A 24,912-nucleotide genomic window follows, 5' to 3' on the forward strand; every position below is an offset into this window, starting at 1 on the left:
AAAATCTTATCCACTGATTGGTACCGGTTGATACGGTTCGACGCAAGCCACGTTATCAACGATCTGCTAAAACTATCTATTGGTTCCGGTAGGTACGGTAGCTTCACGGTGACGTTATCAACGGTCTATTGACACTGTCTCTTATCTCGCTTTATACTGGCATCGTCAGCACCGGTATACTGTAACTACCGGTACTTCCGGCACACGCCGTACGAGGCAAAATCCGACATGAGCAAGTCCTTACGAATTTCACAGACAACAGAGGATGTCTGAGTGGCTCTTAGAGCTCTGCACTCTGAGGTTTTCCCTAGGTTTTTCCGACAGAGTTTCCCTATAATAACCCCCTCTGACTTCTTCCACCTTGTGCTAACACCGAGCAAAAAAGAGAAAATCACACATCTTATCTGTATCTTATGCGTGTATCTCTGTCTTATCCTATTAGTGTCTTACCACTTCTTCGGTCTCCTCTCCCATTCTTCCTTTCCTGTTCCTGCAAAGGTTGACTACCAGACCACATCAACCACATCGAACACCACCCTCACCACCACCACTCTCACCACCCTGATTCGCACCCACAAGACCTGTCGCCTCCGCACCACTGTATCACGTTGGCTTCAACTCGTGCTGTGATCAAGCACCTGTGGTGTGTTTCCATGGCAACCACAAGAAGGAACTACTCACACAATTTAGAACGATGTGATTGGTGTATTTCCTTCGCTCATTGTCTTAACGATATCATAATCAGAACAAGAACATTCAACGCTGCGTCATATTACAATGGAACCTCGTCAGTACGATGTCCCTATGCGAGTCCGCGATCTCGCGCCTGAGGCAGTTTTCCGGGAATGCGTTTTTTCGTTTTTTTTTTCTGTTTTTTTTTTTTTTCTCCGCTGAAACTGCGTATTAAGGGTTTCACTCTAGCGTTTATCTCTTTATTCCCAATAATTTCGAATGCGCGTAGATAGCGTATCGCGTTCCTGGAATCTCCGACGCAAGTTTTCCACGCAGGAAAGCCTTTCAAGTATTATCACGACCGTTTGGAAACGCAGTACTTTATCCATATGCGACAGTGTCAAGAACAAGATTTGACCCTTATCTCATAGATAAAAACCTTAGTTTGTAACTCACTGTCATGGGATCTCATCTGCCTTCTTCACGAACAACTTATTCCTCCACATTTATCAATCAACTTCTAAATCAAACTTGTACATTACGTTGCGATAGACGCAGTCATCTAATTGTCACGAGCTCTCTAGTTCGTTTTGTCTGCTTGGACGCTTGTACATACATATAGCGGTTCAGACGCATTTAAAGAAGAACCTACGTCTAATACTCGTCATGAACGATAGACGGCGCTGTTGTGAAATTCACGTGTTCCACCTTGAACATATCTCACACATTATTCATCTACGCGGCGGTACTCGGGGGTATCAAGTTTGCTAGGTGGGTACCCGTCGCTTTTACTTGCTATGTACCGCGTCATCTTTTTGTCCCGTATTTATTTCTGGACGTTTTTGCAATGAAAACTATACCACTGGGTGTACAACGCTTGAGAATTCCCTTCGGAGTAACTTCGGAGTCTCTAAGGAGTAACCTTCGGACGTTGTTGCATATTTAACGACGTAGGAAGAAATTATAGTCACAAATTTCAACGTCTCCAACAGTACGTTCATATTTTTGTTCAACAAACTCTAAACGAGATATCCTGGATTGGATGGACCCAAGCAGCACAATGTACTGAAAGTCGAGTGCAATAGGGGTGGACGGGTAGGTGGAAGGCCTTGAACAGAATTCTGAAAGTAAAGAACATTGATAATACACATACCGGCCACCCCTATTGCACTTGACTTTCAGTACGTTGTGCTGCTTGGGGATGGATGCATGGATGTATGTATAGATAGCCCTTTATGGCGGGTGGTAGATAGCTTCGATCACGGCGCGTGACGCCTATCATCGTTTTTTGGCAACCCTGGGTGAAGTACGTGTTCCTGCATAACTAATTTAGCGAAATAAGGGGCAACATCGAGTCATTCTCATACCACGTCGGCACATGAATGTCCTTTAACATTTTGAAATACCACCCTGCGTACTACGAATAGTATACTATTCGTAATACGCAGGGTTCTCGAGCATATGCTCGAGAAATCTTGAAATGATGTAGTATGTACCCCAACACCGAATATCCTCAGGATGTGCGAATAATGTCCCAACGACTTCGCACGTCCGATGGATATCCGAATAATATCCTCTGAACGTACGAATAACGTCCTGACGGATTACTACGTCCGATGGATATCATTCGGATATCCATCGGACGTACGAATTCCTCAGGACATTATTCGCACATCCAGAGGATATTCGGTGTTGCTGGGGTACATGCTATCTCATTTCAAGACTTCTCGAGCATAACCATCGCATCCAACCTGCACATCCCTATGCTGTCGAGTAATCATCTATAATGGGGTTTAGTTTCAATGTACATCCGCTGTTAGACTTGGCCGTAACGCGCTGGCCTTTGCAGACTCCGCAACACCCATGAAACAAAGAGGCGAACGCTCAGGTCTGTGCGTGTCACACGCATGCAGTCTGACGACGGCAGCACGTACGAACGTTATAACATCGTAGAAGTCGCCAGACCTTATAAGATAAGCAAATACTTGTCTCTTCGTGTTCTAGAGACTTCTTGCGTGTTGTCTTTTTTTTTAAGCCTTAGTGTGGCTTCCTGTAGTTCCTCTGTAGCAAAACAATGAGTCGCTTACCTCACTGATGTCATCACTCTTTCGTACCGTTACCATACAAGTTCTTTTTGCATCATTTCGATAAATGTTTGTCCTGGAGTATACTAGTGCATACGAATACCCAGGGAACGAAGAGACACCTTGCTCGTGTCAGTGCTCATGCAAACCATAGAGGAAGGAATGAAAGGGGGAACTCAAACTGGGGGCCGTATGACGTCACCATTTTACAGTTGCCTGCATAGCCATTTAAATGGTACTTGTGGGATCCCTGGGATAGATGTACCCGTAGCACGTAAACATATGACCCCTAAAGTAGCGTGTGCAACGCCACCTCATTGCTCCTCTCAGGTAACGTGACACTTACTAGGCTTCAAAGAAGCAAGAACTCGTCTCTTATCCACACGTGCCCTAACGCTTTTCTCTTCTCCTCGACATCCTATAAGAGCTAGGCATTGCGCGGGATTTTCGTATTGAAATTTCTGCAAGAGGGAATTGACACCTGTCTCTGCCAGCGAGTACCGTGCATGTGTTGGTATAACATACATTTATATCAGTTTTCTTTTTTTTTTTTTTTTAGATGTGTGGGGAGAAGGGGAAAGGTCCTCTCCTTCTCTTCTTTCTTCCATGTCTGCAGAAAAATCCCCGTTAAACGTCTCGATGGCTTATTTGACAGTATGCTCAAAAGCGGCGTAAAGAATCAAGAAAGTTGCGCTTGAACTTGCGCTAGAGAGCATCATTTACGGCGTCTGCCAATCGGTAAGACTGCAGGTAGTGGAAAGATTAATACCTCGAAAAAGGAAATATACTTGAAAACGTTTTGTGTGGCAGAAGAGTGGTTTTCATCCGCTGCGGAAACATGTCATTATTTTCATCACCTGTCTTTGCTGCGCGGCGGCAGCGGCGGCTCAAGTGTTTGCGAATTTCGCGAATGAAATACCGGTTGGTTCGTGTCTATCCACTGCAAATAAAGGAAGAAACATCATTTGATGCCTTTATTTATTGGCTACGATGGGAGTGGGACGTTACTACGACAGCGGACGTAAGGGGGTGTTATTTGTAGTCTGGAAGGGCATGAAATGACACCAACAGTATCATCGCAACGTCCTGGGCCGACTTCATGGGGAACTGTGCCGGTATTTGTCTTGCAGCACCCAGCCCGTCCTCCCAGTGATGGCTTTCCCCGCTCGTCTGCCTCATTGTCTGTTCTATCAAGGCCATCTAGTACAGAAGGGCTGTTCTTCCTCCTTCCCTGTATGATATGTCGTTTACTTCAGCCAATCGCTGCAGCTAAGCGGCTTCCAATGAGTCTTCTTGGCTACGACCGCTGAGGCAATGCTTGGCTGTGATTGGAGGATCCTTATTTAAAGCATCTACACCGCGTCGCTTAGCGATCGGGCCTAATTATTCATAAATGACGACAAAGCCCCCTAGGGGACGGACAATGGACGACGAGAACACACAGGCCAAGTCTCAAACTCAGCTGAACGTTTAAGGAAACACGAGACAATGTGAAAAGGGAAAAAGAGGACAGTCTCGTCACCTTAAGTGTAACTCTACTCCCAATTATTATTTAGAACAGACTCCCTAGCGGCCCTAACACAGTTCTCACAAGAACGTATCAGACGGTCTCCTTCGAAAGCCGACGAGTCTGGAAGGCCTTCGCAGAGCTCGCATGCCAAAGGGGAATGCAGCCGGTCTCGTCACGTATTCTAGGCACGAGCTCGCTTTCTTTCTAGAAATTCATATTTTTGTATCGCGTTCACTTATCCCCACAGACTTCCTTTAAAGCATTGCCTCGGTTGCGCTCTTCACTCTTTTTTTTAAAGAAGAGGGTGCACTTTAACCCCTTTTTCTTGCCTCGTATATCACTCCCTTTTAAAGAGTACAATTACTCTCAAAAAGACTCTACTAGAAGAGAAATATAACTGTCCAGTAGGGAGTTAAAGGGCATCCTCAGGAGAGTATAGCTGTACTCTCCAAAAGGGAGTGCTATATGTGGAAATGAAAAGGAATTTGAGTACACCCCCTTTTTTTTAAAAGAGTGTTGCTTAGCGAGTCAAGTGCTGAGCAACTCTCGGTTACTAATCTCTTAGCGGCGACCCCATACCTTTGCTGGGACGTGGCTACATGCCGCCACACGGATGTAGAACAGCACCCTTCAATGTAGAGGAAGCTGTCTGCCCAGAAGTCTGAGGAAGAAGACGATGCGCTTAGAACACTGAATCTCCAGCACTGAAGACACGACCAAGTCGGCTCCACAATGAGCAACATTAAATTTGCGCTGCCCAAATCTGACGACGAAACTAAACCTCCTCAGAAACAAGCTGAATCCACTCCTGCTACTGATGCTAAAGCCTCGGAAAAGGGAGCGCCATCTAGTCCAACAGCAGCAGCTCCCAGCACTGCGGTACCGCCAACCGGTAGCAGTAATCCCCCGCCTCCAGTTTGCGACCCTTCAGCTCCATTCTGCAGCATTGCTCCCTCAACCAGCGACACTGAACCTACGGCGACTTCCGTTTCGACGACGATCCGACTAACTACCTCTTCAGCTCCAGCTAGCCGTGCACCGTCTGTAGAGTCTGCAGCCTTTGCCCCGCGCACCGCCGTTCCTGCTGTTAAACCTCCCTCTATAGAGTCTGGATCCTTTGTCCCGCTCTCCAGCATTCCCGCTGACAAACCTCTTTTGGGCTACTGGAACATCCGAGGCCTCGCCGAGCCCGTTCGATATATCCTCAGGTACAAAGGGGTCGATTTCGAGGACAGACGCTACAACTTTGGACCACCTCCTGCGTACGATTTCAGCGAGTGGGCAGACAACAAGGCTGCCCTGAACCTCAGCTTTCCGGGCCTGCCCTATTATATTGAAGGAGACGTCAAGCTCACTCAAAGCCTGGCTATTATGCGGTACCTGGCAAGAAAGCACGGCTTAGATGCAGCGAACGAAGTACAGAAACGGGAATTGGATCTAATGGAACAGCAGGTGAGTGCTGCAATCCAAGACCTTTATAATCGTAGTGCTGGCTATATGCACGGTACCAATTCGAACCACTCGCTGTGCTGTCTGAAAATTTTTCCGAGCTTTCCGGTAGACTTTCTACATGTAAGTCGGCACAGTTTCCCTTGAAGACGTAGATTGACCCTACGCCTTACTGCTTGCTGTCCACGTCTGTACTCAACTTATAACCACAGTTGCTTCGCGGGGCTAACGCAGAATTAAAAGGAAAGCTACAATTCGGTTGTTACGCGGACAAAGACTTCGTTTACACAGGGGCAAACAGCTCCAAGCTACGTCCTACGATGAGCATCTTTGCTGTGCCATTCAAGGCCCCTTCAAACCTACATTAAAATATTGCTGAACGCTAATTATTTCGTCATATATTGTGAATTTATCTGTGTGCATACAGTTCGGAGAAGTCCCTTGCTGACGTTATAAGCCCAAGACACGAACTTAAAACTCGACCTTCGTTGAGTCGGTCGACTCACGCCAACTGTTGCCGGTGTGTCATAGAAACAGCGTGAACACTGCCTAGCGACCAGAAGCATCTATATGGGTCTGCTGTAGCAGCGTCTTTGTCCTGACACCTCTTCGTGCCATAGGTATGTGAACTGCGCTGGGGCCTCGGACGCGTCATCTTCAGCCTCGACTTCGACCTGTCCCAGAAGAAATACATGGCCCTCCTGCCACAGACGTTGGAACCCTACGCCAAATACTTCACCGACAAGAAATGGGTCCTGGGCGAGCGGATTTCTTACGTGGACTTCATGATGTACGAGACGCTGGACTGGATCCGGATCTTCTCCGAGAACGGCTTCAGGGACATGGCACCGTTAATCGCCTACTGCGATCGCTTCGAGACCCTGCCTACCATCCGAGGCTACAGGTCTTCCAACGGCTTCGTCAATTGGCCCATTTTTGGACCGCTCGCTAAGTGGGGATTTAGGAAGAAGAACAGGGAAGAGATTAGGTTCACCAAGTGACTGCGGGGAAAGGAAAGGGGCACATACGTGCGCGTTTGTTGGAGTCTCTATAATAGGACATTATAATTGGATTACATCGACGACAACACAAGATGTGGTAAATTATTAAAAATGCCTATATAATTGACCCGCAGAAACCATTGGTGAGCAAATTCTTGCGTTGCAGCAGTGGCCGGCTTGTGAACTGATCTAAGTATATCGTCTGATCTGTCGTCTGTCTTAGAACAGTCAGCAACAGATATCTTAGTTGTGTCGTGACAAAGCTACGAATGTACGAACCACCACCTCGCAAAGCCTGTAAGTGCTGCGAACGATTGTGTTGGCTTCACGGGCAACATCATCTGGAGCGGCTCTTTTTCCAACTTTGTATCTCGAAATGTGGTTCTGGCGGCTCGGCCGTCAGGGTCGGAATAAGCCGGGGCGGGGTAATTGGGGGCTAGGTGATGAAAAGCAGCATAACCCAAGGACCAGGGTTAGGAACACAAAAGGACACTACGACTGCCATCGTCGTTCCCACGTGTCGTCTGCATGGCGGTACATCGTATACGTATAGAACGAAAAGCACTCTTAAGAGCAGCTGCAAACAGGTTCGGAAGCCATGCTAAAGGCTATGTCCATCCAGAGGCGGATCCAGACCTTCGGTTTGGGGGGGGGGGTTCTTTGTCGGAGCGCGTAGTGTAGGAGGAGAGAGGGAAATCCAATATATAAACTGACGTTTTGGGGGGCATCGCCCCACCCCTTCCCCCCCTGGATCCGCCATTGTGTCCATTACCATCATCCCCCAAGGTGAACGTAAGATGGGAACAAAAATGGGGATACGTCCCGAATTTGCGAAGAAGTGACAACTGTATCTTCGCGCAATGGGGCGCAATGTTTTCACGGCAAATAACTGTTTCGCACACACACACATAGACAACTGTGTTTGCACTTGTTTTATTCAAAAAGCCTCACTTTGTGTACAACGCCGCTCACGAGCAGCAGCGCTTTCCACTCTCGCTCTTCAGATGGTGTGCGCACTTTGCGTGACCACCACAGTTTGAGGAGTATGGTACAGTGGCGTCAAGCGCACCGCTACGTGTGTTTCCCTCTCCCTGCGCTGCGATTGACAACCGCGCCGTCCAATGGTGGTGCTTCAGGTGGTGTGATGTCAGGTCTGTGTGATGCCATTGGTGCATCCACTGTTGCACGTGATGTTGTGACGTCATGGCGCGGTGACGTCATTTCGTTTCTGCTTCGCTCGCCATAAACACGGTCAAAGCCGCAACAACTACTGCGCAGGTTCGAGCGAGTAGGTCGTGGTTTGAGAGAAAGTGAAAAGAGATACTAGCGCAAAAGATGTTTTAGGGAGAAATTGAGGACGCAGTCAACCTGATGTTTCATATCGTCATAATCACACTTTCACGTGAAGATTACTTCTTGTATAGATTACACGTTCTAGGTTACCCGGCAGGTGTCACTTTTGGATTGCGGAAGGGCTACATCGGTGGTTTACATCATCATTGACAAGTCCATGTTCATGGGGAACCTTAGCCCTGCAGCAACAAAATAGGAACTGTCATTCGGGTGCCACGAGCAAATCTTGAGGTTTGATAACGCGGCCCAACTAGAGTCACTAAATAAGCTACGCGTAGCTTATTTAGTGACTCTAGGCCCAACCATCCAGCCACTAGAAGACGACGAAAACGAAGCACGTCCTCGATTTTTCTCCCAACGCGAAGATTCTGGAGGTGTCTTTTCTGGAAGTGAACCATGCCTAGCCCGAATTGGTACGATTACTACATCCGCAACATGACACGTAAGGCATTCTTCGATATCTATGTGGGTAATGCAAAGAAGGGGTACCTACATATCAACTGAACGCTAATTTCACGACTGGATCGAGTGTCTGTCGAGTGTGAAATGTTACAGAACCAAGACGTGCATTCCTTCTTTTCAGCCATCGAAGAGAAGGCTCGGTAAGCTTGGGGTTTGGCTCTCTCGGATTTTCTCTTTGGAATGGGTAGAATCACATGCTCGCGAATGTTCATGCAAACGTTGATGAGCGCGGTAATATGAGATTCAGAATGTGTTCGGCGAGATCTTTTTTTTTTGTATCTGGGCCGTCAGAGTAAAGATTTTATCTGCCCTGACAATATTCTGAACTGTTTGAACCGACTAGAGCGCTTCAGGGGGCCTTTTCTTTCCTCCATATTCTCATTGTGCCCTGAGAGCTCCCTCTCTTATTGCTTTAGTTACGCAACTGTCTCCGCTGTTGAATATGACTGTCTTCTGTTAACCTAGCGATGTATCTCACGAATTCAAAAACAATGTCTGCATAGTCGTCTGCTCAGTTTGGAGCTCACTAGGGAAACGCAGGTGCCACTGGAATGTGGTTCAGCGCGTCCACATGGCTTGAGGGAAGGGAAGACGCTGCGGTAGAGTGCACTTCGAGTATCCTTGAAGGCGAGGTTCCTAGGTTCCTCGAGGACAGAGCGACTGTACGGTTGCTTTTCGGCCGCCCTCTTTTAATGTGATAGCATTATTGTGCTGCCCCCTCGGAAATTCCTCTGGTCTGCGCCGAAAACTCAGCTCGGACGATAGATGGCGCCACGGCAACCGTGGGCGCAAAAGCGTTTGTGGCAGGGTATTCAACGTGACTCCTCCCCTTTTCCCGTGCCAAGGGTCGATTGAGAACCCGCTGGCGGCTAAGAGTGCCTACTAAAGCGGGCGTGTTTGAGGTTATCACGAGGTAGCATTGGAATGCTACCTTATATTACATCTTGCAAGCGAGACTGCCAAGGCGGGACGTCTTGCTTCGTCTTGCCGTGGGCCAGCCGACATGAACAAGCGGTCGTTCGTCTACGCGTTGCAGTAAATCAAGTTAGGGCTGTCGTCATCCCCGCAGGTTTCATGTGAATGCTCAGATCATTAAAGTCAATGGCTCTCGAAATACGTATTTCAGTACTCAATAAGCCGTCGCTAAACCGGCGTACAGATAGAAGGAGCAAACAAGATAGGCTTGAGTAGAAAAAAATATATTCTCGAATTCGGATCAGTGCATCTTATTTCTTCACGCCAAACCCCACAGCGCGTTGGGGGGGGGGGGGGGATATGTTTAATGCTGATAAGAAAGAGAAAAAGAAGGGATCCTCGCTAGGGCATTACATCATAACTCATTGCAATTATTCTCGACATTGCACCCATATCAGCAAACCATGACGCGCAATTTATAATTGTCCCCATTAGCGGTTCAACTATCGCAATATTCAATTAGCAGTTGAGCGATTATTATCGCATTACTCCTCGTTGCATTAGCAGGGAGACTATTAATTTTTTAGCTCTGAAACGGCTAGGTGTAAATCTAACGTATGAAGTCATCTGTAGTTGCCCTTCTTGCTTTATCTGATTGTTATCCGATGATCTTTTTATGTAGGCGTCGCGAAGAACGCCTTCAAAATAAACATCAGATCCTGAAAGGCTTAATGTTTTCCCTTCCTGTGGTCCTGTTGATGCTGGTCCCTCTCGCCTCCTACTTCACCCTAACCTCTGATACCAATATACGTGAGTTGAATATCACTCGCACCGCGTCTCCTCACTTGGCTGTTGTCCTATAGGTCGTACAGCGTCGTCTCGTAGCACAGAAACCATAGGTAAGTGTTTTTTCGGGGAATAACAATTGGCCAATTATGAGCGATCAAATAAATGTCATAGGCACCGCATTTTCCGGTGTATAACGAGCGTCACTGGGGTGAAAATATCGGCACTATAGTGGCGCACAAAAGTTCTACATCCCCGTTTGATTACAGATCTTGTGCGTAGAGTAGAGTGCGTGTAATTTTTATTCTTCGTATAAACGGAAGCAATGTGTACCCAAGCTCGTTGTACATTCGTTGCCGCTCTCTCTAAATACGAATCGGGGATGTCCGCTGCCCGCTTTTCGTCTTTTCCCGAATGGACCAACGTGCGAGACAACTTCTCGAAAAAAATCTAAGATGCCTCACCGCGGACCACGCTCGCATTATACACCGAAAGCATGATATGTATTTATATACAGGTACGATAACTTGCCACACATGCTGCTGTGTAGTCGCCAGAAATGTTCATCTGTTAAGTAGCGTTCCCAATGCCGGGCGGGAGCCCGGAACGGCGCCCGCAACGGCAGAAGCTTTACTTGGAGGACGCCGGAGGCCCGTTCTCTGGCGCCGTCCAACCAGTCGCTCCTTGCGCGACTGACGACGGCGGATGGTAGTGAACAACCAATCAAAGCCAAGAATAAGACAAGGGTCCGTGGCGCATTAAAAAAAAAAACGATTGCCTCGTAGCGCTCGTGAAAGTCTCGCTTCCCTCGCCCTCATCGGTTTATCTCGAGAGTACGGCGAACACGGCCGTGTGGACATTCTCGCCGTTCTCCGTTCGCCGCTCCCCGCTCGCTCCGAGAGCTCCGCCCGGCAGCGGGAACGTGGCTTTACTGGGCAACGCTCGCATCCGTTTATTTTGATCAGTTAACTCTAAACATAGCGCATATTCCTGTCTTATGGCCCTACTTGTCACTTCCAGCGTGGCCACCGCAACCAACGGACACCTGGACGAACCAATCAGGTCCGTTTTTCGTCTTCTAATTGCTGAGAGGTTTCTATTTTGCTGTGCTGTCTCACGTTTTTCCTGGGTTTACCGGCAGCCTCTTAGCTTCTTCAGGCGTCTCCTCCAGTCCGCGTCTGTACACAGCTCATGGATATGTCTTGATACGTCTTGGCGGTGCTAATATATAGAATCTAAAAAAATAATACGAGAGTATATATTGCAGTATGTCCGTCTGAAGGTTAAAGATGCGAACCCGGCATCTTGGCATCATTGTACAAGTTGCTTTAAACGCATAGATTGTGTCCATTTATTGGACTCGGGTGTATAGGCTTCAAATGTGAAGGATTCATTTACACTTCCATTGCACACGTATATACGTATATATAAGAGATCGTTAACATAGTGACTATCTTTTCTCCGTTGATGCTGCAGAAGTGTCTACCGTCTCTCTCTTGGTTAACACCATGGTTGCGAACCGTCATTCTATCGGCAGGCCAGTCTAGACGTGATTATGCCGTGAAACCGAAACTAAGTTGTGTCTGTTCCCCATACGAGCAATTCGAGAGCCGAGAGAGTCGACTCTTGGTGGCGTGGCTCTCATGACGTCATCCCTGTGGTAGTGACTCCCTTTATCAAATTCGAGAATTCAGCACTATAGCCGTGTTACTTAAGACGGAAAACAAATCTAGTCCGTCAACTACATAACGCTGTTGGAGATAAGGAGACGCAATAGCGCGCCAGGAGAAATACTGCAGCGCCACCACGCAGCGTAGTGTCACGTGCATATCACCTAAATATATTTCACGCTCGCTCGTAGTGGGCTGCCCTCGCTGTAGAGGTATCCTTGACTGTCTTTAACGCTGCATTCTTAACAGAGCTCATATTTCTTTACAAAGCTTACTGTTGTGTTTGTGATCGTCTGTGCTTTCCTTGTCTCGGGGTTCAGTCAAATTTCATCATGTATCATCAGCTAGCCTGCATTTTTACTCTTATTCACGTTACTGTTTTTGTTACTCTTAAAGCAGCAGAGCAGCAGCAGACAGACAGGTTACGTTGGCGGTATAGTTTTAACAGCTTGTTCCTTCTAAACCCAGCACAACAAGTTATACGTGCGACAGGGAACGCTAAACATTTCTCTTTTTTTTTAATTTGCTAGTAAAATTGCTCGGGGCGACGTCTGGTAAGAAATAATCCCCAATTGGTCGAGCAACAGTGATCTATGTTTCCGACTGGCTTCCTGCTCCATGATGACTACGTCGTTAACTTCTTTTGTTTTAGACCCAGTGTTATGCGCATGCAATGTAGTTTTGCCGCCGTACTTGACGAGCTATGCGCAGTTTGCGGCAACGTCGACGCAGTGTTGTCCGTAATTTTCAATTTTGATTTTCTGAAAAGCTACGAGAGCAATTGGGACTCAGGGCTATATATACTAGAAGAGATAGCAAAAGTATCGAGTGCTTTACATTCTACATTGATCTTGTACATAGCGACTGTAAAGCCACATCGCCACGGTCATCCCACTGTGACCACCACGGATAGCACCCATGACTACTTCGCTGAGTTTACCATCGCCCAGGAAGAGCAGACTGACAGGGGTCGCGCTGGCATACCTTACACTACAACTACTGCGGTACATGTACCAGTCACATTAGGTAACCCCTTTGCTCTTTAACCACTTCTGTGTCTTGCCCGTGAAATATGCTGGCTCCAAGGTTGCGGGTTCGTGCTCAAGCTACACTGTTAGAACAGAACTTCACCACATAGCACGCTCCTAGCCAACCATCATTCCGAATGATATCATTCTGTGCATTGAGTTGTTGAAAATAGGAGGAGGCGCCTATCTGGGACAGATTATCTTGTCCCAGATAGGCACCTCCCCCCTGTATTGAACAAATAATGACACAGAATGATATCATTCGGTATGATGGTTGGTTAGGAGCGTGCTATGTGGTGAAGTTCTGTTTTAACAGTGTAGTCTGGAGTGCGAGTAATTTGATGGCGTGATACGAGTTCCCCATTCCCTTGTGGAACATCCTCCGAAATCAAATTATCGCTATCTACTCCATTTCTGTTTTTTTTTCTGTTTTTTTTTTTTTTTTTTTTCAGTCTGAACCTTATCCGTCGTAGTGCCTTTGTTGTATGACAGATGCTGCCCCACACATTTTCATATTTCGTTCTTTTTCTTTTTAAATCTTTTCTTTTTATCTTTAGTTTATCTCGTTTTATCTTGTTTTATATTTGTTCTATCTTGTTTCCTGGTATATCTTGTTAAGTTCTGTTTATTTTGCGATATACTTCTATTACTTTTTTTTTCATTTGTCACACCCCTTACTTCTGTCCTAGCGTTATTATAAGTTGTCTCTAGAGGGGTGGCCCCCCCTTGACAATGTGTATTTTGGCATAATGACGAAATAAAGCAAGAAAGAAAGAGAGCTGAGTAGGTACAGCTGCCGTCAGACATAACCGTAACCCTGGAGCACGTGGCACACGAAGACATTTGACACTAGGTCGCACTGCGCATGCCGCACCGCCGACTGCGGGTGACATAAGAGCCAAAGCAAGAATACCGCACCCCTGGCGGTAAGGCGGCGCGCCAGAGACTATAGTCTTAAACCCAGCGTAAAAGTTCGCCGTCACGTGTCCGGTTAAGTCTGACAGTTGGTGTAGGTCGTGAAAGCACGTGTGTTGTGATCCAAGACTTGAGCACACGTTCAACTCTCGGATGGAAAGTGCTAAATTCACGCCACCAGCTTATCCTCCTCGGGTCTTGCGGTCCGCTAGGGGTGGCAGGTACTACGCTCTATGTTGTGAAGAATGTCATGTACGCAACCGGGTGCTAGGCTAACGTTATAGGCACAAGCTACGTCAGCTTATCTTCTAACCATATGGAGAACACCCAACACTTTATCGCGAGCATTTGGCACTGCACACAAATTCTAGTGTTGTCTTTATGTCTCTTCTTAAGCACTTCTGGCTCATCAAGTACCTCCAGCACGTCGAAGCGCGACTTAGTTTTTGTGCGACTCAATATGCTCTCATCTCCTCCAAGATCACTCGAAATCGCGGAAGGATGACTTCGTGAAGAGCACAACGGCAACCGTGATGCAGCTGACGAAGCACAACGTAGCGAGCAGCACGATCGGTATCGCTGTAAGAGGAGTTGGTGAAGCAGACGGCTTGTTCCACGACAGACGAACGACGCCAAAGGAGGCAGACGACAGACTTTCCGCAACAGCAACGACGCGACAAAGCAGGTGAAAATGAAACCGAAACTTTCACAACTCGGGACTGGGTACAAACGAACAGACGATTTCAGGAAATCTCAGTGCTCACTGCGCGCACTTGCATCATGAGCGCTTACTGTCATGGGGGAATGGTCCTTCACGTTGCGTTTTCGCTGACCTTGACACATCATGGACCTTCATCAGAGCGGTCTCGTGCTAGCTATCAAGATGAGTTCAAATAAGAAACGGGTGACCGGCTATTCTATTCATCTCCTTGCATGTGTGCCCGCACGTACCTATCGAGAAATGTGACATCCTGGTGTTCCGTAAACTTTTTTGCCAAGCTGTACCTTCCTCGTAACCGAAAGCTTGCCAGTTACACCAGAACTTAGTATAAGCACGTTACTGATAGTTATTATAGTTTTTGTATTGACTGTTTGAGTGACGTTGTTTTATAGCGCGAGATGAAACGGCAATTTTTGAGCCGATAATAGGCGTTTTAATATGTGTTTCATATATTAACGTTTCAGCGCGCCTTCGGAGGCATCATCTCGGAGGCGCCGCTCCAGGCGATACTACATAACACTTACTAGAAATCCTTACACTTCCAATCCTACTAAACATAGAAGCACACCCACTACTTCACCTTTCCGTCCTCGGCGACCCAGGATCACCCGGAGAGATATCTCGATCGCTACGGTTGCGGAGTATGACGACACAGATAGTCAATCATCAACGACGAATACTGCGCATTCGTTACCAGAGGCGGCCTCTCTACAAACGAAAGTCCATACCACAGCCACGGTAGCTGTAGTGACATTGGCCACCATGCTCACACGTCGCCGTGTACACAGACGTCGACCAATGAGAATTGCGGAAGAAACTGAGGGCATTAGTGAGGTGACAGAGACACGTGCAACGAACGATCAGGCGGTATCCACAGAGGCTGCGTCGTTAACCACCGAACACACGACAGAACACGCCACAACAGAAGCCCTCGATGATGCAAACGATCAGCTTCACTCCGAATCATCGATCCATCGACCAAAACCCGAGACCATTTTGTTAACCAGCAGCCTTACGGAACAAACGCAATATACTCCTTCGACGGCTACGACGGCTATATCCCCCTCGACGAATCGAGAAACGAATACATATCAGTTGCCAGGAATCGCTAGGCGATTTCCAGAAAACCGCGATAGGAGACGAGTTCGTCGGCATCGCAGACGACGATCCACAACCGAAGAAGCAGGTGAGCAAACCACGACAGAGATATCGCCGTTTGATTTTAACCTGGCAATGAAAGGCAAGGACAGGAGTCGAGTCGGTTGGCGTCGCAGACGACGATCCACAAGCGAAAAAGCAGATGAGCAAACCACGACAGAGATATCGCCGTTTGATTTTAACCTGGCAATGAAAGGCAAGGACAGGAGGCGAGTTAATTGGCATCGCAGACGACAATCCACAACAGAAGCGGATGAAGAAACTACGACGAATATATCGCCGTTTGACTTTAACTTTCCAATGAAAGGCAAGCACGTGATAGCCCAAGAGGACTTCCCGACTACTAGAAGGAACCTAGGGAGGAGAATTATTTTTCGCCCAACGGGTGTTGAGAGTACACCGGGAAGCCACCTTGCGATGGAAGGGAAGACGTCTGCTGGTACTCACGACTACCTGGATATTATTGGATATTTCTTAGTCCCTGGGAGAACGACAGGTAAGGTCATGTTCCCCAATAGTTCCAGTTGTGGTGATTCGATATTAGCTTTCAGCAGCGCACGTGCTTCCAGGAACGAAGATGACAGCAAGTCAGGGCACAGGAGAGCATGACTTGTATGGAGACGAAGATCTAGGCCGCGAACAGGTTCACTACTGGTAGTTATGACATTAGTTACGAAAGCCTCTGATAAGACAATTAAATTAATAGAGACCATACAGACGAGTGAGCGACTGCTATCGCTACAAATGTGCAGGGTGCATCAGGGTGTACCCTTACCGGAGGAGCCTCTGGAGGCACACGACGACGCGATCAAAACCAGGAAAATTCGTGCATATCCAATGGGCCATGGCGATCTCCTCACAGTTGTATCCAGTTTCCGCTAGGGATGCCACCGCTGCAGGGAGTCCCACATGGATGTTCCCTAACCTCACTAAATGTCCACCATTAGAGGGACGACATCCTAGGTAATTCCAGATAAACGTCAAAGACTGTTCTTTGCACTGATGTCAGCCTGCATTCTAAGTTTTACAGCCAAGCGGGTAATACAGCGAACGCCGAAACTCTCTCTCTGACATCACAGCACGCGTTTCCACCAGTGGGGTTGTATCTCGCTAAGTGTACGACACGCAGAAGAATAGTTGACTCAAAATCAGCCCTGCAAGCTATTGAAAATTCTGGCTTACGGGGCTCATCCGCACCCCTAGTGGCGGATGTGTACCACCTTGTGTACGGAGCAGGGCATAGGCTGGTTCTCCAGTGGGTTCTAGCCCATTGTGGTGTCGTGGAGAATGAACAGGCTGACAGCGCCCCAGAAGCAGCTCTCGTCTCGGAGACGGAAGAATATTTCGCTGCTTCGACGCCTCGTGACACCCCTGGCTTCCCGCCAATGGACACCCCTCTACGCGCGCTTTCCGCATGCCACGAAACCTCTCGTGAAGAGGCTGCATTAATTCATTGGATGCCACTCGTGATGCATGTGCTCTAGGCATTCATTGCCCACACTACCAACCTTCCCGAACCGCACTCTCCGGGTCTCTTTGTGAAAATTGCTTGGTCCTGGCCAAATCCAGCGCACCAACGCTCTGCCCTCGAAGCTCTTTTTTGGACACCATAGGACTTTCATAATTATCCTGTTGTTCCCCCTTTTTTTCGTAATGAACATATCCCCCTTTAACTGTCGTGTGAAAAAGAAAAAGTGAGGCGGACGGGGGCGCGTGAAGGGGGCACCTGCGATGGGGGGGGGGGGGGGGTCGCGCAGGAGGTTGGAAAAAAAAACACGTACCGTCGGCTGGTATCTGAAGGCTCAAGGACGAGTTAAGCACGATGTAGCAATTGTAAATGTTGCATTGGTAGTACATTTGTGTTGCTGGGACTGCGGTTCGACCTGTTCACTGGCGGAAGAATCCCATAAATTGGCGCCCAACGTGGGGTCTGCGCAAGCGCACAACACTGTACGTGGATATACACCCTGTGCTGAGTTCCTATTACTTAGCTCATACACAGCATAGTGTCCATAATTTTTACGAATAGCAATAGAAGACGTTAAAGCGAATACGCGAATTAATTTCAGGCAACACTCTCTCCTGATCATTACACAATTGACCTTGTTCTACCATGTATGACCACTCCAGAAGGAACCATAGTCACCAACCATTTTTGATAGCTTTAATCAGTGCTTGTGCTGTGCTTGTTGAGGAGTAACCGTTATCTGTAAGAGCACAATCAGATCAAAAATATGATATTTACGATGGAAATGGAACACACAAAGCCTCAAGGTCCTAAGAACGATGATCCGGTATTCCAGAACGCTAATCCAGAAGATGTGGGTTCGATTCCTGCAGCTGGCCAACCTTTTCAGTGACGTTACAGACAGGTGTAACCATTGAAAGAAAACATTCCGAAGAGCCACGTCAACCGCGAGAGAACTTCTATATAGTGAGAACACGACAAACGACGTGTCTCGGAGTCACAGCATGCTCGCCGTGACGTCACATATCGTGTGCGAACCAGACATTACAAATACAGTACGTATATTACCATCATCATCGGTAGGCATATTATTAGGTGTCGTGTCCTGCCGACACCGTGGTAGAATTAATCTCGTAATCTGTGAAGACAGTTGTAGAACTGGCGTATGTCAGTTGTGTCTGTAAACCTGCCGGGAAATGGTACGTCATGTAGAGCTACTACTTACTCCAAAGTTACTCCCCAAGTGGAAATAACCTACCCTGGGGTCCAGGAAGTGACGTGTGCGATGAGGAATTTTCGGTCACGTTATTGTCGTACCCTGAAAGGAACCAACGACGTCGGACGTCGGAGTTTGGAAGCCGTCCTGAGCCATACCTGTGGTAGTATGTGTCGACGATTGGCTGCTCCACGATGACGTCACAGTTTTTCTCTTTGTAGCCATCGTACTGACATTCTCTACCTTAGCGACGACGAAAAATTGAATATGAATTCAAACAAACCTGATGCAAATACCCCTCCCCGCCGTGGTTAACTCGTCCCATAGATACTCATCTCCGTCCGAATTAATCCCCTTAACGACTTCTTTCTACCGTTTTACTACTACTGTTTGTACTGTTCTACTGAAAATATTGTTTCGTGACTCTATCAGTGAAAGCTTCAATCCCTAGTAACTTCTGTCCTATAGATACTTGACGAAAAGTTACCCGGAGACAGAGGAAATACACAGACAACACACAACAATTCTCGTGGTCGTCTGTGTGCTTTCTGTGTCTCCGGGTTACTTTTCTTCATGTTTCACCTGCTACCAGCACTTTGAGTCGTATCAACATTATAGCACTTAAGGCGGACTCATGCGATCTAGTTAACGTTCGCTGCCGGAGACGGTGTTTTCTTCGCTTTGTTGTTCTCGCGCGCTATAAGTAATATAATCAGCGCCTCGTGAAGAACATGCTAACAAACGACAAAGCGGTCATTATTTTCATTCGCACAGATATGGAAAAATCATCATCATCATTTTGGGCCAAATATCACGAGCAGGCTCGCCGAGAGAAGCGATTTTGTTGCATCTCCCATAGACTCCCATGTATTGAAAATTTGAGAAACTTCGACAAAATTCGGCAAAAATCAGTGGATCGCGTCAGGCCTTCAAAAATGTGTCATTCCCTAGATAAACTCGAGGAGAACACGCCTGTACTTCTTTCGTGTAGAAATTTAGCGCGGTTTACGGGAACCCTGCGAACAAAAATCCCCCCCAGGCTTTCTTAAGAAGCGAGCCCGCCTTAAAACCTAGAAGAATGAATGAGCTGAGGATTAAAGGCAAAATAACGAGGGTAATAAACTCCGATTACTTACTTGGATACTTTCTTCGGACGTGGCCGTAACATATTCCGCAGTGAACGGTTCGCCATCGTATTCGTCCGTCCCCTTTCGACGTCTGCTTCGACTTCCCACTGAAAAAAAAAAAAAAAACGTAGTTTTCATCACACTCCGCGCCGCGCTCTCGTGAACAATTTGCGTCTTCCTCAACGAAGCCTCTGGTCTGAAAGGCAATCGGAGATATCTGGGTTCGATTCCCGGCATTCGCTCGCTTTTCACAAGCGCCGCCCGTGCCGTTGCTCGTGAAATCAATAAAAATCAATAAATAAATTTCATTCTCCAGGGCCCGCTTCATGCTCCATTCATGCTGCTTCAAACGGTCCCGCGAATTCACTGACACCAACATTGTCGAGGAAAGCGTTAGTTCATTGCTTCAATTGCTATTTTACTTATCTGCAGTTATTCACCCGACGAAGATAACCCTGTCAATTGTAGTAAAGAATATACCTAAATTTCCGCTTGCGTTTCTGTCAGTCGTATCCGTCACCGCTGAAACGATAAGATAAAGGAATCAAAGATGGGTTTGAAATCACCTCAGCCCTTTATCGTTTAACATCCTTCAAAATTACTCAAACTACACTCTTAAAAATGAACTTCACCGCATAGCACGCTCCTAGCCAACCATAATCTCGAATGATATCGTTATCTGCCCTGATTTGTTGAAAACTGTAGGTGTACGCCTTTTTTGTGACAATTATGAACAGCATAAGTGTCACAAAAAAGGCGTACGCCTCCCGTTTTCAACAAATCAAGGCAGATAACGATATCATTCGAGATTATGGTTGGCTAGGAGCGTGCTATGCGGTGAAGTTCATTTTTAAGAGTGTATTTCTTCCCAAACGTGACCAGCTATTGCCCAGTCTAGTCTAAAGCTCAACCCGAGATAAGTGCGGTCTCTAAAAGGACTGAGTCAGATAGTTTGGGGCGCTAGTCAAGAGCTCCAGAATACTTGGTCAAATATCGTAATATTGGCATCAGTTAGGGCAGAATTCGGATGAGACTGATGACGTAACCAATGAATAGGGCCGTTCTGCTCCAAGTTAAGCTCAAAACAATACCAATTTGATCCCCTATTACGATGTCACTAAGAGATAAGGCATTCGATAACAAGTCCCAAGCAGCGAGATCCGCTCATTTCCTTCGTCAAAGAACCGCTTGTATTCACCTTTTCTACACCCATAATCTTACTGCCATTCTTTTTTTTTTTCGTTAGCACCGCGAAGCAACAGTGGCTATAGGACAGCAAGAAGGAGAGGAAGACGTATCCTGGGCTGGACTTCAGGGTCTGACGGAAAACCAGGGGAGAATATCGGAAAGCAGAGCTGACCTTGGGACCGGAACCTCTCAGTTAGCTACAACCCAATCCCATGGTCCCAATGGTCCCAATAATTTCTGGCGCAAAATTTATGCTAGCTATGACGCCAACGTTACAGTAATTGACGAAGAATCCTCAGTTAATCCTGAGAATACAGAAGTGTCTGGGTACTGGTACCGGTACTGGTGCCGGCCACAGTGTAGAGGGACCAAACGGTGATGGCGAACAGGATAAAGGCTGGAAGACAACAGGCAAACAAGTTCATCTTCCTGTGCCGGGCATTTGCTTCCTTTTGCAACATCCTTTTTGGGAAGAAAATTCGTGCACAAATTACTAAAAACTTTCACGTGCATTGCGCCGAGAGATTTGACACAATCATCGAAGTATATCGCTGTTCAGAAATATGGGGTAATGTCCATGGCTGCAAAGTATAGCTACTTCGAAATATCGAAAGATGTCTAGAATAGTTACCTGACTACGTAGAAATATCGATCAGAAACTACCAATAATGAACATGTTGAAATGCCAAGTGAAATATTCAACCATTTATCGTGCTTACCGCATTTTGTCTGAAAGTAAAAACGGGTTGAAATTGTTTTATCACTTTCGTTGCTTACAGCAGTCTCGGGAAGTAACTAAGATACAAGTAACTTTTAACTATAACTAGTTATAGTTTTCTACGAGTATAGTAACTTCTATCTGTATTAGTAACTGTAACTGTCTGCATGGTGTAACTCGTCTACATGGGAAATCCTCTGTTTATAGCACGGTATAACTACAGTACGTACGCTAGGGCAGTACAAGTGAGGAAAAAAAATATAACGAAGTTATTTTAACGTGGTGCCTGTAGCTGTAACTAGTTACGTTTCAGAAAGAGTAACGTAACTCAGTCACTATTTTTGCGGGCTAACTGTAATTGCAACTTGGTTACCTCTTTTTTTTTTTTTTTTTTTTTTTAGTAGCTTACCCACGACTGATTTACGGAACATGTATTTGTGTACTTTAACTGGGAGTGGTGAGCTACCACAGTTATTCAGCTCCAATCGAGCAAAGCACACGCAGTATACAACATGTTATATACTACGAACACGTCATTATGAGTAGTATCCTATCGCGTTTCATGATCTCAATACATGGTGCGAGTACTGCTTCCGACACACTTGTCCCAAAATTTGGAGCCGCTCCGCAAGCAGTACCCTCAACTGGTACTATCGCCTGCGAGAAGACAACGTATTCGGAAGGCAAGCCTGTGTGCTGCACCCAAGTGACATGGTGGGAACGCACACAGACAGCGTTCAACTCGCAACTGTTTATTCGTACAGAAACAACTCTAGCCAGGTAAGTCCTGGGAAACAAATTCTTCCTTGACTCCATGCCTTCGTTCACCGGGTTTTTACCTTCGAAAATGAATTCCCTCTCTGGAGGTGCAACTTCTCTTTTACACCATATTTTGTACCCCTGGTTTGACAATGCGGCTGTTGTCCACAGGCACCCTTCTGGCTTCAAGCCGAAGAATGCTGAGTGTTCTACTCACTTTGCCTTCTGCGAACGTAGCGGTACCAATTGCCATAGGGCCCTTCCATTCGAAAAGTCTGGTGGAAGCAGCTCGGAAGAGAAGGAATGCATACGGACAACCAGTCACGGTCTCCTTCTTCCCATGGAGAATGTGCTCGTTTTTTCTTCTTTGTCTAGATGCTCGCTGGTGTCCCTCGTGCCAAGTTTTCAAGTAAGAAAAGATATTCATTTTGCTCATTATTCGTATTTTATTTTCATATTCACACAACCGCTACGTCGTTCCATTTCCTTTCATCGTCCATGTCACTAAAGGGACACTCAAGTACCATGTGTCCATCGTCAGGTTTCCAGTCCACTTTTTCGTCTACCACTGCCGTGAACGGATCTTCGGTCATAACGTCGACGTCTTCGACCTCAGTCGGTACTACTAGACGACACGCGTGTAGAAACATCCGGTGCGACGTCTTATCTTCGCCGTAAGTGAAGTCACCAACTATCGGATGCCCTAAGACGTCGCAATGTATTCTCAGCTGATGTCGACGTCCAGTGATGGGTTTTAGAAGCACTTTCGTAGCCGGTTTGCCGCTTAATAAACCTCGTTGTAAAACTAACAGCCTCGTTAAGCACTCGCGAGGTGACTCGCAGTACAATTTGTCTCCCGAGCACATTTTGTGTTTGTGACCTTCCCGCGAATCCTTGCCGATTGGACGGTTCAATAAAAGTCTTTCCGCGTTGACGTGGCCTCGGAGGACGGCAATATAGTACTTACGTGCACGTCTCTCATTGAACGCGTGGTAAGCAGCACGGCCAGACTCCTTGGTGAGGGCTAAGCAAAGCACACCACTCGTAGAGAAGTCCAGACGATGACAAAACCTAAAGCTGTGCTCCACCGTCTCGTCAACCAGTTCGGGGTGCGAGCCTTTCAGCATGGTTTCGACGGTTATCGGATACTTGTCGGGATAGCATGTGTTTATTACTACGTCCGGAGGTTTGTCAACGACAACGAAGTGGGGGCTCACGTGAAGAACCTTCATAACGGGTGAGGGGTTTCTGGAAAGTGTCACAATGTGTTCGGAAGCGCGCCGAAGTAGTTGACGAACGTGCGCTGACATTACGTGATACCAATGCCGATAGTTCGGCCGACTCTGTGTGGCCTCGTTCGCTAGGTGTACCGTACCGTACGTCTGCTGGTTCTGCAAACTACTTATTCGCTTGTTACTTCACTTTTTTGTGTGTGTATGTAAGGACTTTCTCAAGATGAGTTGCACAAAGTAAGCTCTTTGTTTGATAAAGGAGCGAAAGGACGCGGACGGACGAAAACCATAGCACATACGGCTCCTACTATCAACATATTCGCGTGTGCACATAACTAATGGTCATCATTGACTGGATAGCGCAGTGGGAAAACACATACGAAGAGAGGACAGAAAACTTGCAGCTAACTTCATTTCCACAGAAACAGGAACAGTTCCTAAAGTACATTTCCTTGTCTGCTCCACTGAGGAGGCACTTACACAACAGGGGCCAAGGCTGCCTATCATCTCTGCTTATATTATCTCCCTTGTTAGCCGGTTTTTATTATCTCGAGCACTGCTACAACGTCTTCGTCGTCTGTATTACATCTTAGACGTTTATCATCGAACGTCAATACCAACAGGCCCAAACTGACACGTTGCTAAGACTTCTAAAAATCGGCTCACAGTTGCAGGTGTTCTAGAGATTGTAGCCTGATAGATTAAGCCTGACTAAGGGTGATCGGCAGGGCCGGCGAGAGGGTGGGGCAGCCGGGGAGGGCTCCCGCGGGCTATGGCCACTTCAGGAGTCCGCAGGATCCCAGGGCTGTCGTAATCATATAAAGAAGAAATACTCGTGGACTGTGTTATCGAGACGTGTGGAGGGGGCCCAGGTATGACCCGCCCTCGGGGTCCGTAATTTCTTTCGCCGGCCCTAGGGATCGGCAAGTGTTAAAACACCTGTTTCTGTGGAAAAGTTTGTCCCAAGTTATCGCATGTCCTCGTCTGTGTTTTCCTGCTGGCCTGCCCAGTGAATGATGACCTGGTCTCTACCAACTAGCACAGCCTCCACACACATACTAATATAGCTCGTAAGTGTTTGTGTGTGTATGCAATACAACGAAGCATTCATATTTCCACGAAAAACGTTAAAGGAAAAAGGGCCACATTTCAGAGGTTTGTAAAACAATAGAGTTAGTAATTTATTTCAACGAATTAAAGTAAATGCAATTTATTTCAATGAATTCCACTCTCATCCTACTGTCTCACATCTTGAGTTGAGCCAATAAGCAGTGGCTCCGGGTGAGGTATAACAGTCATCTGCATTGGAAAACGCGTCAACCTTCCTCAACAACAGCAATCCCATGCAGCCTTCAGCCCAGCCTTGGCCATGTCATCCTGAACCCCCTCTCCCCTCCAGATCCGCCCTTGGGCATGTGCAGACCCTCGGTTTCGATGGGGGCGGGTGTTCTTTGTCGGAGCGCGTAGTGAGGAGAGAGAG

General features: G+C 47.0%; 4 protein-coding genes across 18 annotated transcripts in view; 3 read left to right on the forward strand and 1 right to left on the reverse strand.

Moving 5' to 3' along the window:
• LOC135397338 (Kv channel-interacting protein 4-like) overlaps positions 1-3,720 on the forward strand; it is a 157,741-nt gene extending 154,021 nt beyond the window's left edge. For 9 of the 10 annotated variants that reach the window (XM_064628870.1, XM_064628869.1, XM_064628868.1 and 6 more), the window contains one exon: positions 499-765. The gene's annotated coding sequence lies outside the window, so the exon portion shown is untranslated. Of the gene's footprint in view, positions 1-498; positions 766-3,315 lie in introns of those variants that run through there. The other variant, XM_064628873.1, reaches the window with a different exon arrangement.
• A 1,223-nt stretch (positions 3,721-4,943) lies between these two features.
• LOC135397342 (glutathione S-transferase 2-like) lies at positions 4,944-6,843 on the forward strand. The gene is made up of 2 exons (XM_064628884.1): positions 4,944-5,718; positions 6,336-6,843. Exons 1-2 carry the CDS (start codon positions 4,999-5,001, stop codon positions 6,714-6,716), a joined length of 1,101 nt encoding a protein of 366 aa, XP_064484954.1. The 5' UTR covers positions 4,944-4,998; the 3' UTR covers positions 6,717-6,843.
• A 1,527-nt stretch (positions 6,844-8,370) lies between these two features.
• Positions 8,371-16,438, forward strand: LOC135397341 (mucin-3B-like). Of its 6 annotated transcripts, none has more exons than XM_064628881.1 (9): positions 8,371-8,511; positions 8,653-8,671; positions 10,129-10,256; positions 10,310-10,345; positions 11,253-11,294; positions 12,764-12,928; positions 14,326-14,530; positions 15,031-16,220; positions 16,269-16,438. In XM_064628881.1, exons 1-9 carry the CDS (start codon positions 8,466-8,468, stop codon positions 16,331-16,333), a joined length of 1,896 nt encoding a protein of 631 aa, XP_064484951.1. In that variant the 5' UTR covers positions 8,371-8,465; the 3' UTR covers positions 16,334-16,438. The 6 variants fall into 6 exon arrangements, with proteins under 6 accessions (XP_064484951.1, XP_064484948.1, XP_064484949.1 ...); XM_064628878.1 differs by having other exon boundaries at positions 16,276-16,438; XM_064628879.1 differs by having other exon boundaries at positions 16,279-16,438.
• A 1,436-nt stretch (positions 16,439-17,874) lies between these two features.
• Positions 17,875-23,523, reverse strand: LOC135397344 (uncharacterized). The gene is made up of 8 exons (XM_064628885.1): positions 23,168-23,523; positions 21,061-21,120; positions 20,016-20,057; positions 19,545-19,642; positions 18,567-18,651; positions 18,451-18,510; positions 18,261-18,378; positions 17,875-17,931 (listed from the first exon to the last, which is right to left on the reverse strand). Exons 1-7 carry the CDS (start codon positions 23,508-23,510, stop codon positions 18,284-18,286), a joined length of 783 nt encoding a protein of 260 aa, XP_064484955.1. The 5' UTR covers positions 23,511-23,523; the 3' UTR covers positions 17,875-17,931; positions 18,261-18,283.
• Between the last annotated feature and the right edge of the window lie 1,389 nt (positions 23,524-24,912).

The sequence above is a fragment of the Ornithodoros turicata genome, chromosome 6, assembly GCF_037126465.1.
Source record: "Ornithodoros turicata isolate Travis chromosome 6, ASM3712646v1, whole genome shotgun sequence".
NCBI lineage: Eukaryota > Metazoa > Arthropoda > Arachnida > Ixodida > Argasidae > Ornithodoros > Ornithodoros turicata.

Bases quoted from the DNA above. Each gene is read 5' to 3' on its own strand.
- LOC135397341 (XM_064628878.1), top strand. From the start codon at position 8,466: ATGCCTAGCCCGAATTGGTACGATTACTACATCCGCAACATGACAC. The intron at 10,346-11,252 runs GTAAGTGTTTTT...TGTCACTTCCAG, and splicing joins TCGTAGCACAGAAACCATAG to CGTGGCCACCGCAACCAACG. The intron at 12,929-14,325 runs GTAACCCCTTTG...ATCTCCTCCAAG, and splicing joins ACATGTACCAGTCACATTAG to ATCACTCGAAATCGCGGAAG.
- LOC135397342 (XM_064628884.1), top strand. From the start codon at position 4,999: ATGAGCAACATTAAATTTGCGCTGCCCAAATCTGACGACGAAACTAAA. The intron at 5,719-6,335 runs GTGAGTGCTGCA...TTCGTGCCATAG, and splicing joins TGGATCTAATGGAACAGCAG to GTATGTGAACTGCGCTGGGG.
- LOC135397344 (XM_064628885.1), bottom strand. From the start codon at position 23,510: ATGTCAGCGCACGTTCGTCAACTACTTCGGCGCGCTTCCGAACACATT. The intron at 20,058-21,060 runs GTACCAGTACCC...TTATCGTTTCAG, and splicing joins TGTGGCCGGCACCAGTACCG to CGGTGACGGATACGACTGAC. The intron at 18,652-19,544 runs GTAAGTAATCGG...GTCGTCGCTAAG, and splicing joins CGTCCGAAGAAAGTATCCAA to GTAGAGAATGTCAGTACGAT.